This window comes from Culex pipiens, chromosome 1 (genome assembly GCF_016801865.2).
Source record: "Culex pipiens pallens isolate TS chromosome 1, TS_CPP_V2, whole genome shotgun sequence".
NCBI lineage: Eukaryota > Metazoa > Arthropoda > Insecta > Diptera > Culicidae > Culex > Culex pipiens.
The window spans coordinates 129414929-129430287 of NC_068937.1; the positions used below are offsets into that span (position 1 = coordinate 129414929).

The 15359-nt window shown below is 46.5% G+C and overlaps 3 protein-coding genes across 3 annotated transcripts; 1 reads left to right on the plus strand and 2 right to left on the minus strand.

Annotated features, from left to right (window-relative positions):
- Positions 1-7493: 7493 nt before the first annotated feature.
- Positions 7494-9253, minus strand: LOC120424273 (uncharacterized). The gene is made up of 2 exons (XM_039588334.2): positions 8540-9253; positions 7494-8473 (listed from the first exon to the last, which is right to left on the minus strand). Exons 1-2 carry the CDS (start codon positions 8651-8653, stop codon positions 8267-8269), a joined length of 321 nt encoding a protein of 106 aa, XP_039444268.2. The 5' UTR covers positions 8654-9253; the 3' UTR covers positions 7494-8266.
- A 130-nt stretch (positions 9254-9383) lies between these two features.
- LOC120424272 (zinc finger protein GLI3-like) lies at positions 9384-10056 on the minus strand. Its single transcript, XM_039588333.1, has 3 exons — positions 9852-10056; positions 9600-9718; positions 9384-9539 (listed from the first exon to the last, which is right to left on the minus strand). Exons 1-3 carry the CDS (start codon positions 10054-10056, stop codon positions 9384-9386), a joined length of 480 nt encoding a protein of 159 aa, XP_039444267.1.
- A 3148-nt stretch (positions 10057-13204) lies between these two features.
- LOC120424262 (puff-specific protein Bx42) lies at positions 13205-15145 on the plus strand. The gene is made up of 2 exons (XM_039588324.2): positions 13205-13530; positions 13601-15145. Exons 1-2 carry the CDS (start codon positions 13299-13301, stop codon positions 15043-15045), a joined length of 1677 nt encoding a protein of 558 aa, XP_039444258.1. The 5' UTR covers positions 13205-13298; the 3' UTR covers positions 15046-15145.
- Positions 15146-15359: the final 214 nt, after the last annotated feature.

A 15359-nucleotide genomic window follows, 5' to 3' on the forward strand; every position in this document is an offset into this window, starting at 1 on the left:
TCGGACCAGCTCAACGAACATCGGCCACTGACCCAACCCGGGAGGTCTTCCGGAGGATTCCCGACGGCGAATCAGTTCGAGATGCTCGACTTCGACATCTCCGGCGATGAGGCAGAAAACGTAAACAATGGCGGCGGTGGTGGAACTTTTGCCGTTGGTGATGGTGCTGCTGGTGGTGATGCTGCTGGTAGTAATGTGAAAAATCCGCCTCCTGCTCCCGCAAAAATACGCTGTCCGCCGATTTTCGTCCACGGTTCCAGTGTCCCAGCGCTTAATCGACTGATGTCAACAACCCAGCTGGGCGCCGACGATTATCACCTGCGGGTAAACAAAGGGTACATCCAGATCAGGGTGTCGACTAAATCCCACTTTACTTCTGTGGTGAGTACTTTGAAGCAGGCAAATGTCCAGTTCTACACCCACGGGACCAGTGATGAAACCCCGGTGAAAATCGTCCTTTCCGGATTGCCAGTGTTTCCGGTAGAAGAAGTTAGGCGGGAACTCGAAGATGTGTTTCTGCGTCCCACAAGTGTGCGTCAGATGGGGAAATCGAAGCACGGTGATTACGCGCTATACCTGCTGCAGTTTGAGAAGGGAACCGTGAAACTTCAGGAGCTGCAACAAATCAAGGCGCTGTTCAACGTGATCGTCCGTTGGAGGCACTACTCCAAGAAGAAGTCGGACGTCGTCCAGTGTTTCCGGTGCCAGCAGTACGGCCACGGGATGAGAAACTGCCATCTGGAGGCCAAGTGCGTGAAGTGTGGTGAGCGCCACCAGACGACCGCATGCGCACTCCCCGCGCGAGCCGACGTCGTGGTCAACGACGACCGCTCACAAATCCGTTGTGCTAACTGCAGCCAAAATCACACAGCGAACTACAAGGGTTGCCCCACCCGCCTCAAGTACCTGCAGGACTTGAAGGCAAAGAAGAAAACGAGTCCCGCCAGCAGAAGCAACCTTCCGAAGGTGTCTGCAGTTCCTGCGCCTGCCCCCAGGCCACAAGGTGGCGACTTGAGCCAGCTGCTCGGCAGCATCGCGAATCCTGGGGTCTCGTACTCGCAAGCAGTGCAGGGCCAGCCCGAGTCGTCAACCCTGTTCACCGTCGAGGAGTTCATGTGCCTAGCCAGTGAACTCTTCACTAGGCTTTCGAATTGCCAGTCGAAGGCCATGCAATTCCTCGCCCTCAGCGAGCTCATTATCAAGTTTGTTTATAATGGCCAACCTTAGCTCGCTGAAGGTGATGAATTGGAACTGCCGTTCCATCCGCAACAAGGTTGTGGAATTTTTCCACTTCCTCGAAGCTCACGAAATCGACATCGCTGCAATCACGGAGACCTGGCTGCAGCTCAACAACTCGGTGTACCACGAAAGCTACACCATTGTTCGCGCGGACCGTAACTCACCGGATGCTGCTCGAGGGGGAGGAGTTGCACTTCTGGTGCGTAACGGGATAAAGTACTCCAAGCTCGAAACTTCGACCCGGGCAATCGAGTCCGTTGGGGTCACGATCAATGTGGATCCCGCACCAGTGAACATCGTTGCTGTTTACTACCCTGGCTCGACCCGCAGGGCAACGCTTTGTCAATTCCGACGCGAAATACGGCAGCTCAGCAGCATCGATGGGTCAGTCTTCCTGGTGGGTGACCTGAACGCGCGACATAGGATGTGGAACTGTGCCAGGGCCAACAAAGCAGGACAAATCTTGCACCAAGAGTACGAGTCCAAGGACATCTACATACACGCTCCGGATACTCCCACCCGCTGCCCCGCTGGACGAGGGAGGCCTTCCACGCTGGACCTGGTCATCTCAAACAACCTGGTGCAGATGTCGAAGCCGATAACGCACGTCGAACTGTCGTCGGACCATCTGCCGGTCACTTTTAAGATCGACGCTGACGTTCCAGTCGCCCCGGCTGGAAGACTCGTCCGATGCTTCGACAGAGCGAACTGGAGTACATTTGCTCGCTCGATCGAGCGGGAGGTCGACCTTAACGCAAGCTGGATCAACGATTTGGATCGCTCGGAGAAAATCGACGACGCCATCGACAAGTTCACCGCCATCCTGAAAGCTGCTGAGGAATCCGCTGTCCCTTCGCGTAGGATCCTACCTCAGAAGAAAGACATTCCCGACGAGCTGAAGCTGCTAATCCGGCTGAGGAACGTACGGCGTAGGCAGTTCATCCGAAGACGTGACCCGCTCATCGGAGCGGTGGTGACCCACCTGAACAACGTCATCAGCACCAAAAGCGCCGAACACCGCTACAAAAACTTCGGCTCCTTACTAAGGACGCTGGACAACGGCAGCAACAAGTTCTGGAAGCTTACCCGCAACCTCCGGAACACGGTCAAGTACAGTCCCCCGCTGAACGTCAACGGAGACCTCGTAGCGAGCCCTTCAGCGAAAGCCGAAGCGCTCGCTAGTGCATTCGCCGCTGCCCACAACAACGAGCAACCAGGTGATCCCGAAACATCGGCTGCTGTGGAGAACGCGCTTGGCCACATCCGAGCGACAACTCCTCCCGTGCCTCCGGCCGCCCTTGTCAAGCCGAAAGAGGTCAAGGCGATCATCCGCACGCTCAAAAACCGGAAGTCTCCTGGGCAAGACGGAATCCGGAATACGTGCCTCAAGCAGCTGCCAAGAAAAGGGTTGGTCGTCCTGACCAAAATCTTCAACGCTTGCCTGGCCTTGGGCTACTTTCCGGCCGGCTGGAAACACGCGAACGTGATCGCCATCCCAAAGGCGAACAAGGACATAACCAATCCAGGTAACTACCGCCCGATCAGCCTTTTGAGCAGCCTGAGCAAACTCCTGGAACGGGTGATCCTCGTCCGGATAAACCGTCACCTGGAGACGGAGCAACTCATTCCACACGAGCAGTTCGGCTTCAAGCCGGGGCACTCAACGGTGCACCAACTCGCCCGTATCTCGGAGATGGTGAAGCGCGGTTTCCTGGCGGGGAAGTCAACCGGCATGATCCTTCTCGACGTCGAAAAAGCCTACGACTCCGTGTGGCAGGACGCCGTGGTCTACAAGCTCTTCCGCTCGAACCTCCAGCCATTCCTGGTCAAGATCGTCGAGTCGTTCCTGACAAATCGTTCGTTTACGGTGACGGTGAATGGCGAGCGTTCTTCCGTCCACAACATCCCCTTCGGCGTGCCCCAAGGATCAGTGCTGAGCCCGACTCTCTACAACATCCTCACCTCCGACGTGCCGATGATCGATGGAGTGTCGTACGCATTCTTTGCGGATGACACTGCATACTTGGCATCGGACAAGGACCCGAAGATCGTCGTCACCCACCTACAAGCGGCACAGAACAACCTCGAGGAGTTTCAGCGGAAGTGGCGCATCAAGCTGAACGCTGGGAAAACCCAGTCCATCTTCTTCACCAGGAGGCGTGCTGCTCGGCACCTTCCCCGCAGATCGATCAGCGTCAACGGCCAGCCTGCAACGTGGGACGACGAAGTCACGTACCTGGGAGTGGTGCATGACAAGAAGCTAAAGTACGACAAGCACGTGAACTACATCATCGGGAAGGTGGATCGGTCCACCAAAGCGCTCTACTCCCTGCTGAATCGGCGGTCGAAGCTGAGCATCAAGAACAAGTCGCTGGTGGTCAAGTGCATCATCCGTCCAATGCTGACCTACGCTGCTGCGGTCTGGGGCAACTGCGCCAAATCGCACCGTAAGCGACTCCAGGTGAAGCAGAATAAGCTGCTCAAGATGGTGCACAACCTGGACCCGTGGTACCCGACCGACGATCTACACAAGCTGGCCGGCGTCGACACCGTTGACGCAAGCATCGAAAGGGCAACGAGAACCTTCAGGACTTCGTGTGGGATGTCAACGAATCCGCTCATCGAAGCACTCCTCCGCCAACAACTGTGATATTAGTTTTTAAGCCAAACATAGATCTAGGGTTTTTTCTCAAAAAATATTTTCCCTAAAAGAACACCCAGTTAGCAAAATCTAAACGTAGAAATATGTATCCTCCCTGCAAAGGCTTATGAATTGATCTCAGTTGAAAGGTTCTCCAAATCTCTGAATTGCAAATGTAACATCCTGGAGCAGAACAGTTAAATTCTAATAAAAACACTATTGAATTGAATTGAATAATTTTTCATATAAATTTGGCAGCTGTCCATACAAAAATGACATATGAAAATTAAAAAAATCTGTATCTTTTGAAGAAATTTTTTGATCGATTTGGTGTCTTTGTAAAAGTTGTAGGTGTGGATAAAGAGTACACTAAAAAAATGATAGAAATTCGCAGAATGTGAAAAAAATCTTGGACCGAGTTATGCATTTTTGAATCAATACTGCTTTTTTCAAAAAAATCGAAATAATCAATCTTCAATCAATCTTCATTTTTCGATGTGAAATCCAATTTGCAATCAAAAAGTACTTTAGTGAAGTTTTAATAAAGTGCACCGTTTTTAAGTTATAGCTTAGGCCTCGGCTTAGGCTGCGATTAGCAGAGCAGCGAGTCAGACGTGCGTCCCTCAAGAACCAAACAAGTGTTAACAGGTTCAAAAAAAACCTATATGAGCAATTCTCGCTGAAACCGTCCCACTAGATGCACATGTTCTCAAATCGTTACGGCAATGTTCTCATTCGATTCAGCGCACCAAAAAACCATTAAAACAACCTTCGAACCAATGAAAATGTCAGCCGTTAGCCACCTGTAAATAAAAACTTGTATTGAACTATGGATTTTTTCGAAAAAATGCCCTAATTTGGAGAAATGATATCTCCCAAAATACATTACCAAACATCAAAAAGTTATATATCGTTGGAAAGGTAATCGCGAGGGCTTTCTATCGCACTTTGAAAAACATTTCAAAAATTATTTTTTCAAGGGTAATTTTAAGGGTTTTTGAGAAACTTACTCTTAATTTTGAATTTTGACCGTGTTCGCAACCACTTATCATTACGCAACCATTTTCATTCGAAAGATTGGAAGATTTTGCATAAAATCAACTTGAGAAAAGTAGTGTAATGAAATAGTTTTCGTATAGTTATTAACGGATGAAAGAAATTAGTAAAATTTCAGTTAAAAATAACCAAAGCTCAGACTTCAGAAATGAACCTAATTTACAGTCAAAACAAAGCAGGATTGTTTTTGAGCCGAATGTACAGTCATCTGAGGCAAATCTGGACATATAGGATGAATAGGGACAGCTATATCAACTATACTTTCACTCATCAGATCATATTTTTAAATTGATTATGTAAAAACATACATAAACAAACAAGTTTCTAAATTTTATGCAATTAAGTACTCTGAAAACTTATGTCCTTACTTAGACTGTAGTCTCGATTCGCCACATTTCACTGAAGTAATATTTTATGTACAGAATTTGTTTTGGGAAGATCTGCTTTATTTGTATAACCTCAATCGTGCACAAAAAAGTGCAAATTTCAAATCAATATTTTTTGATCAAGTTAAAATTGTATGGGGCTGTTGATACCATAAAAACAAGAAAAAAAAACTCGATTTTCGTCCAAATTGGACTACGCCCTTTCATAAGACACAAGTCAATTTACGATAAATTTACCTTAATTTGAGATTAAAAACTGCCCCCAATTGAAAACTGAATGAAAAAATAACTAAAATTAAAACAAAAAAAAAAGTTAAAAATCCCTTTACCCTACACACGGGGCAAAGCTACGCACTTATTTTTTAGGGTAATTGCCTGGTTCTCGACATAAAAGCAATTTGAGGTGAATTCTAGTACTACGTTTTGAAAGCAAGTGATAAGGGTACCATTTGGTATATACAACGAATCAAAAATATTTTATGGTAATCGGTGACAAAATGATTGTCACTAGGTGCGTCTTCTCTATTCTATGTAAAAAAATTGGGATTCATTTAAGTTTAATTTTTAATTACTCTCAATATAAAAACCAAATTTAAAATTTTCATTTGTGCAACATAAAAACATTGAAAAAAGTTTTAATTGAAAAACAGACTACACTTATTAATTCCACGTCTAATTATCATTCTAGTGAGTTCTGACTCGACATTGTACGGCTTGCGGTTTCAGAGATATCGCAGTTTGTCAATGAAGGTTTTTAAAATTGTTTGCAGAAAAGTGAAACTTTGGGGTGGTGTCAAATAAAAGGATCTAGTCCGATTTGGACGAAAATCGAGTTTTTTGCTTGTTTTTATGGTATCAACAGCTCCATAAAATTTTAACTTGATCAAAAAATATTGATTTGAAATTTGCACTTTTTTGTGCACGATTGAGGTTATACAAATAAAGCAGACCTTCCCAAAACAAATTCTGTACATAAAATATTACTTCAGTAAAATGTGGCGAATCGAGACTACAGTCTAAGTAAGGACATTAGTTTTCAGAGTACTTAATTGCATAAAATTTAGAAACTTGTTTGTTTATGTATGTTTTTACATAATCAATTTAAAAATATGATCTGATGAGTGAAAGTATAGTTGATATAGCTGTCCCTATTCATCCTATATGTCCAGATTTGCCTCAGATGACTGTACATTCGGCTCAAAAACAATCCTGCTTTGTTTTGACTGTAAATTAGGTTCATTTCTGAAGTCTGAGCTTTGGTTATTTTTAACTGAAATTTTACTAATTTCTTTCATCCGTTAATAACTATACGAAAACTATTTCATTACACTACTTTTCTCAAGTTGATTTTATGCAAAATCTTCCAATCTTTCGAATGAAAATGGTTGCGTAATGATAAGTGGTTGCGAACACGGTCAAAATTCAAAATTAAGAGTAAGTTTCTCAAAAACCCTTAAAATTACCCTTGAAAAAATAATTTTTGAAATGTTTTTCAAAGTGCGATAGAAAGCCCTCGCGATTACCTTTCCAACGATATATAACTTTTTGATGTTTGGTAATGTATTTTGGGAGATATCATTTCTCCAAATTAGGGCATTTTTTCGAAAAAATCCATAGTTCAATACAAGTTTTTATTTACAGGTGGCTAACGGCTGACATTTTCATTGGTTCGAAGGTTGTTTTAATGGTTTTTTGGTGCGCTGAATCGAATGAGAACATTGCCGTAACGATTTGAGAACATGTGCATCTAGTGGGACGGTTTCAGCGAGAATTGCTCATATATAAGTGCATCTCCAGCGCTGGTGGCAAACATCGAAGCAAATCAATTTTGCACCCGAAGTCAACCACACCGCGGTTATCAAATGTAAACATTTAGTGTATCCCGCTTAATCCGATGGAGGTGTGAGAGGGATATACTCAATATTTGCAATTATTTACATGGCCTAATCAAAAGAAAACTAAAATCAATAAATAAATAAAACGATTTTTTCTAAAACTAGAACAAAAAAAAAGAAAATGTCAAAAGAGTCTAGAAGAGTCTTCTACAAATTAAAACAACAAAAAATCTACCAGTTTGATAAACATAATTTTAAATTCTAGAATTATCCAGGATTTTAAGCGAAGATGGCGTTCAAATGGTGAACGTCTGAAATGTCAAAATCGCTTACACGCTTACCAAAAAGAACCAAAAAAATGGTAATTATCATGATTTTTGGAGTTCAACTCGGATAACACTTTTTTTGGTAAAGTGGGTCGAACTGGCGAAATCATGATTTTCATGAACTGCCGAGTTCGAGCATGGCGAAATATTTCACTGGCTTTAGAGGCTTTGTAGGTTGCCTATCTTTGGGCGCTTTAGCTTTTTCTTTTGGAATCCGAAATAAATTGAAATTGAAAATAAATAAACAGCGAATTTTTTTATTTTTATTCATAAAAGCATGTTTCGTGAAGTACAATATATTTATATATTATTCATCTGCAGATCCGACCTTTTCTGTTACCGTGACCTGAATGAACAGGAGAAGGACCAAGCGTTGCTGCTGGAGGTTGTCCCGGCCGCCAAGGTGATGTTCACCGATGTACCGATTACTTCCTTCGAGGAGGAAACTGGGGCGAGGAAGCAGTTTTGTCAGGCGACTGCTGCTGGAAATCGTCACGTCCAACTTATTTCAATCAATCTCACCCTCTTCGAGCTCGTCAAACACGACTGGTTGGGGTGGAACTTGCTGACTGGCTTCCATCCATTGCCGTAGACATTGATCTGGACCGCTGCGAACTTCCCGGTGGGATCGGATCGTCAAACGACGAGTTGTAGTAGCTGCAAGGGCGCATCGGCCAGATCGAGCTCCGTAGCGATGCTTGGCTTCTCCGCCAGCTGATATCCGCCGAGCGCATGTTGAAGTATCGCGCCGTAGCTGATCCGGGTTCAGGTACGCGTTCGACATCATCGTGTTGGTGTTTCACGACAGCGGCAGACGTCGTAAAACTCCCATCCGTCGTCTGGCAGTTGTCCTTGGCGAGGGGCGATGACGGAGTCGTGCCTTGGTTCTTGAACCGATTCCGAGTACTTCCGGTAGGCGAGCACCAGCTGTCGCTGTGGCCGGACCACCGAGGTCAACAATTTCCCGCAGGACAAATGGCAGATCGGCGACTTGGAATTAAAGAGACCATAAGTAAGACAAGCTCAATACGTCACTAGGTCAACTATCAAACTCACCTCCAAATCCTCGTCCGCGTACGGCCAAGCCGGATCAACTTCGAGACTGCCCAGCTGCATGCTGCCACCGTCGCAATCGTCCATCAGCCTAGCAGTAAGCGCCGAGATCGACATCGGACTACTGATCGGCGGTTGACCCGGCGAGTGTGCGTCCGACTCCAACTTGATGCTCCGACCAGGCCTGCAAAATGTTTCCAACCCAGCGTACACATGAAGCAAACCAAAATGTCAGTTCACTGCTAGCATGTGACTGTAAGCCTACTGTGTCCGTTCAACCACTGACGCCTGACTCGTGCCGGTCGGCTGCTGGAGAATGAGAGACGTGAAAAAATGAGCTACACTCACTCAATTCGTGTCGTATGACTGACTCGTAAAATCCTCTCTAAATACTATTTTGACTATTTTTAAACAATTGAATGGTTCTAGACTGTGCAAAACACTTAAAATAACCATATCTTATATTCAAAATTACATTTCCAAGCATATATACCAGCTTTTTGTGTAAAAACTTGTTTCTTTATGTGTGTGCGTGCAACGTCGAATGAGCGTTGGTCGACTACTGCCTCGCATTGCAGCTGCTCAGTGAGCTACGGCACTCACGACTGAGTCGGGTTTGTTTATGTCACGGGTTTGCGGTTCAGTGAATGGATCTGAAAAAATCGTGTATGCGTCGCCGATTTTCGCGTCAGGACCCCTGACATTTTCAGCTCTGGCTCCGACTGCTCATGCTCGTTGTCTTGCCACTCTGCATGTCCTCCGGGTAGTGATTCTGAAAGTAATGCAACGGTTAGCGTGAGGCCACAGCACAGGCACAGCTTGTTAAAACTAGTCTTACCGCAATGCTTTAGGTGCGGTTCTGGTGTTTTGCATGATCGGACACGTTGTTGAACGCCTTGCTACAACCCGGATACTCGCCGGTGTACGGCTTTTCGCCGGTGTGTGATCGCAGATGGGTTTTGAGGTTCTTAAGCTGGGAGTATGCTTTGCAGCAAACTTCAAACTACAAAAAGGAAGCGAGGTTAGAACCTGACATTGGGTTTAGCTGATGATTTAAGGTGACCATGGCCGACCCGTTCGAAGGACTTGTCTTGTGCATTAGGACGTGCGGGGCTGGTTCACGTATAACGCGGGATGTCTTCTGCAGAGCATTGCTTGTGCTGTCCGCCTCTTGTCGTGTCACTGGTTGGACACGGAGGTTGTCTATTCCTGCTTATTGCTAGAGAGTTCGTTGATTTGCTGGAAATAGAAAGTTCGATGTTAGTTCGTGCTGATCGGGAAATCCACTGAAGAACAAGCTGAAGAAGCTTTTTACCTGCGACTTGGCCAAAAAATGTCCCAGCTGAGGCGGATGGTGAAGCGGGAACATGCTGGCTGTAGGCAGATGATGTCCGGGTAGACCCGGCAAAAAGCGCCGGTCCCAGCGCACTATCCGACAGATGTCCGTACGAGCCGCTAGTACTGCTGCTACGAGAAGCTTTCACCAGCGAGACCAACGAGTTTGGCGAGTACCGAATCATGGAGCGTGGAATTCCGGTTCGAGGTAGGCCAATCCGTGCCCTGTGCTGCCGCGCTTGCTGATATCCTCTGTTTCGGAGTGACTCGGAATCTCTAGAGCCGGCCTAAATAATAAAGTTAGTTGCATAATAATTAGTACAGCACATAACTGATCGTAACCTAGGTCATACCGGTTCAAAAGCGGTTGACCTCGAGTTCTTGCGGATGGTGATGGTATCGATACGAAAATACGGGAAGATTCAACCGGCGACGTTCACCTCTTTTGCACATCTTGGTCGAGCGATCACGAGACGGCCTGAAACTAGAATAAAATAATTATTAAACTTGTTTTGAAAAAAAAATCATTAAATAATTCCGTCCACCGGCGGACGGATTCCTTTTGCGTTCTTGTCCAGTAATCCGTCCACCGGTAGACGGATTTCTCTTGCGTCCTTGTCCAGTAATCCGTCCACTGGTAGACGGATTCCTCTTGCGTTCTTGTCTAGTAATCCGTCCACCGGTGGACCGAACCTTTTCGCCAACATTGGAAGGCACTCCGTCTAACGGTGGACGGATTCCTTTTGCGTCCTTGTCCAGTAATCCGTCCACCGGCGGTTGGATTCCTCTTGCGTTCTTGTCCAGTGATCCGTCCACCGGCGGACGGATTTCTCTTGCAAAACCTTGTGCCGTAATCCGTTCACCGGTGGCCGGAACCTTTTCGCAAACATTGGAAAGCAATCCGTCCACCGTCGGACGGATTCCTCTTGCAAAACCTTGTGCGTTATCCGTCCACCGGCGGACGGATTTCTCTTGCAAAACCTTGTGCCGTAATCCGTTCACCGGTGGCCGGAACCTTTTCGCAAACATTGGAAGGCAATCCGTCCACCGTCAGACGGATTCCTCTTGCAAAACCTTGTGCGTTATCCGTCCACCGGCGGACGGATTTCTCTTGCAAAACCTTGTGCCGTAATCCGTCCACCGGTGGCCGGAACCTTTTCGCAAACATTGGAAGGCAATCCGTCCACCGGCGGACGGATTCCTCTTGCAAAACCTTGTGCCGTAATTCGTCCACCGGCGGACGGATTTCTCTTGCAAAACCTTGTGCCGTAATCCGTCCACCGGTGGCCGGAACCTTTTCGCAAACATTGGAAGGCAATCCGTCCACCGGCGAACGGATTCCTCTTGCACTCTTGTCCATTAATCCGTCCTTTTCGCCATGAAAAATCCGTCCGTTTTACTTACCCGAAAATCAACCCGAAGCTCCGGAGCGCAAAAACAAACTAACAATAAAGACGAAACGTTTCAACAAATTTCAAAAATTTCGCTAAGTCCAAAATCGCACTTTCGAGAGTTCGCTTAACTGAACTCGGTTTTTGGCGATTTTTACCATTTTTCGAGTTCGCAAAATCACACTTTTTTCAGTTCGTTTAAGCGAACTGTCAAAAGTGCGATTTCTGAACTCCCAAAAGTGCGATTTTCAGTAACCGTGTAGTAGCATCAACATTAGAAAAAAATGTGGCTGTCATGCCATGGCGCACTTTTTTCGTAATGTTGGTACCACTGCGTGATTTTTACATTCCGGGTAGGGACCTACATAGGGAAATGAAATGTTCTGGGAGAAATTTCAAACACTCAAAGTCATTCAAATTTAAGGTTGAAAAACTTGTAGTTTTTCTTTGGTGCTGGCACTTTTCTTGTACCGAACAAGCACAAACATAACAAAAACTATCAGATTATTATCAACAACAGTTTTACAATACTTTTGATTATTATAAGTCTCGTTTTGTTGCCAAAATGATTTTAAATTGATTCCGACCTTGTTCTTACATAACCTTGTTGCTCGATTGGAACTCCGATTTGACAGTTCGATTGGAACCCTGAGAGTGACATTTCGCCTCTCCATATAGGCTCTCTAATTCCGGGCGTTCACCTTTCGAACGTGTTCAGCCGTTTGGCATGGGACCAAAATGGAAAATGAAACTAGCCAATAGAGTTATCTACGTGCGCATGTATTGCGTATACGTACACGAAAAAGATTGAGGTTAAATTTTGTACCGACCAGCAAAACAAATGGTGTGCAAGTGTGCGTGAGCGCGGGCTTAGATAGCTCTATGTTTACAAAGGTGCTAACACGTAAAGGGCCTAATCGATCCCGCATGCTGCTAACTGTTTTTTGAGGCCTATGAGATTTTAACATTGATTTTCTAGGAATAATCAAATGTTTGCAAAAAAATTAATATAGGGAAGTATAGTAACACTAATTTCACGCATTTTATTTCAATAATCTTCACAATTAGCTAAAAAAGTTCGAAATAGGATTTGAAAAACTAACCGCAGATTTCATCCTTGTTTTTCTCAATGTTTTAAAAACTGAGATTGGACGTTTTACAATGTTTTGCTTGAAATTGTTGAACTTTCGACATTTTCGAAAAATGAAATTCTTTGAAATTTTCAATGAGATTGTAAACTTTAAGCATTTCTAGGCATGAATCAAGGCATAATTATCGACTTTGTAGGTAAACAAGAGCAAAAAAACGAAAAAAAAAACCATATTTGCCCCCCGCTGTGGGCTTGTTTCGGTGGCAAATTTGCTACCCTAGCGGTGGGGAAGACGGATTTTTTTCAAGGTGGCAAATTTGATCTTGGTATTCATAAGCCGAGTGCAAATTTGATGTGCACCCCGCTTCAGATGCCCTTGGAATGTAAATGAAATGTAATTATTACAAGAATGTTTTATAAAGATATATTTTATCTAAAAAAAGTTATAGCCATTTTTAGGTAACTTTTTTGAAAATATTAGCGCCCATGTTTACCCACTGTTGTCAAGTTTTCAGTTGTCGAGTTTTCAGCTGACTTTTTGGAGAATGTTGAAAACAAACCAAGTTGACAAATCAACGTGGAATTATTTCAGTTCAACTTGCTGATTTTCAGACCGCGGTAGTTCGGCGACTTAGACCTCCTGTCAGTCGAAGCGAAGGAGAATCTCGCAATAAGCAATACGCTAAGATAAATAATTAAGCGTGTATGAAAACCTACATTGATATATTTCACCTCAGCTCGGTTCATGTTGGGCATCGATTGCATTCGACCTTTTTGCCAATCCCTCCCAGCTGTCATTCTCATTCGACCTCATTCTTGTGCGTCAAGTGAAATCACAAAAGTCGACATTTTCTTTTCTTCAGTCACAAAACGTAAACGTCCCGGATCCTAGAATCCAGCTTTTCGCAGTCCCGAATGATCGCGTGAGATAGTCGCCGCCGCCGCCATGTCCCTGTCCAGTATATTGCCAGCGCCGTCCAACCCGATATGGGACCGCGAAGACGAGCGTCGCCACAAGGCTGCGTCCTCCAGCTCGGGCTCGAATTTGGGTGCGCTCGTAAGTGCGAAGATCGCATCGCCTCCGTATGGCCAGCGCAAGGGCTGGGTCCCCCGGACGGAGGCCGACTTTGGTGACGGGGGTGCCTTTCCGGAGATTCACGTCGCGCAGTACCCGCTGGGTGAGTTGGGAGGAGGATTTTATTTTGTCGTGTGGGGTTTGTTTTGATTGTTTTTTTGTGCGTTCCGCAGGGTTGGGAGCTCCGGGGAATGCCAACAAGAAGTCGAATGCTTTGGCCGTCCAGCTGGACCAGAGTGGGAAGGTGAAGTACGATGCGATAGCCCGGCAGGGCCACGCCAAGGACAAGATTGTGTACTCCAACATAAACCAGCTGCTTCCGGCGGAGGTTTTGTCCGAGGATGCGGAAGAGCTGCAGATGCCGGACCAGGAAGCGCTTGATGAAATTACGGAAAACACTCGCCGGGCGCTGGAGAAGCTGACCAATCAGAAGATTGTGTCGGCGATGCCAGTGCGGGCTGCCGAGAAGCAAGGTCCGGCGCAGTACATCCGGTACACTCCGTCGCAGCAGGGCGATGCGTTCAATTCCGGGGCCAAGCAGCGCGTCATTCGGATGGTCGAGGCACAGGTCGATCCGATGGAACCACCGCGATTCCGCATCAACAAGAAGATTCCCCGGGGGCCACCGTCTCCGCCGGCACCGGTTCTTCACTCGCCGACGCGCAAGGTTACCGTGAAGGAGCAGAAAGAGTGGAAGGTTCCGCCGTGCATTTCAAACTGGAAGAACGCCAAAGGTTACACCATCCCACTGGATAAGCGTTTGGCCGCCGATGGTCGCGGACTGCAGCAGGTGCACATCAACGAAAAGTTCGCCAAAATGGCCGAAGCGTTGTACATTGCTGACCGGAAGGCACGTGAAGCTGTCGAGGCCCGTGCCCAGCTGGAGAAGAAGCTGGCCCAGAAAGAGAAGGAAAAGAAGGAAGACATGCTGCGGCAGATGGCTCAACGGGCCCGTGAGGAACGTGCCGGAATTCGTCATCCGAACGAAATGGCTCAAGCCGGTCCCAGCGGAGAAGGCAGCTCAACGTCGGCCGAGTTCCGCGAGCGTGAAGAAATTCGTGCCGAACGTCACCGGGAGCGTGCACGCGATCGCAACCTGGCCCGCGCCGCCCCTGACAAGCGATCCAAGCTGCAGCGTGAACGCGAGCGTGACATATCCGAGCAAATCGCACTTGGAATGCCGGCCAAGAGCAACCTGGCCGGTGAAGCCCAGTTCGACCAGCGTCTGTTCAACACTTCCAAGGGCATGGACTCGGGCTACGGCGATGACGAGGCGTACAACGTGTACGACAAACCGTGGCGCGAAGCCGGAACACTCGGCACGCATCTGTATCGGCCCACCAAGGGCGCCGACAATGACGCGTACGGGGCCGACCTGGACCAGATCATCAGCACGCAGCGCTTCGTGCCGGACAAGGAATTTAGCGGTACGGATCGGTCGGCGCAGGCCGCACGCCAGGGACCGGTGCAGTTCGAGAAGGAGGAGGATCCGTTCGGTCTGGACCAGTTCTTGAACATGGCCAAGAAGGCGCCGAAGCGCAAGGAGGACGCCATGGCCGGGGGCAGCGGAAGCAGCAGCAGCAATCGCGACAAGGACCGTAAGAAGCGGAGAGATTAAGAGGAGTCTTTTTTTTTAATTAAATGGAATGAAGTAATATTTAGTTATTAGACATGCATTACATGATTGGGTGTAACATAAATAAATAAGTTTGACGTAACGGACGGCTTTATAATTGAATGAAAGAAAATCACACGTGGTGATTATTGCATTCGATCGTAATTTCTCGACTTACGATCGAGATTTCTCGATAGTAAGATTACGACTTACCATCGAGAAATTACGATCGTAATTTTACTGTTGTGAAATCTCGATCGTAACCGTTTTTGGTTTTTTTTTTATTTAAATAAAATCTAAGTTATTTTTTTTTAATG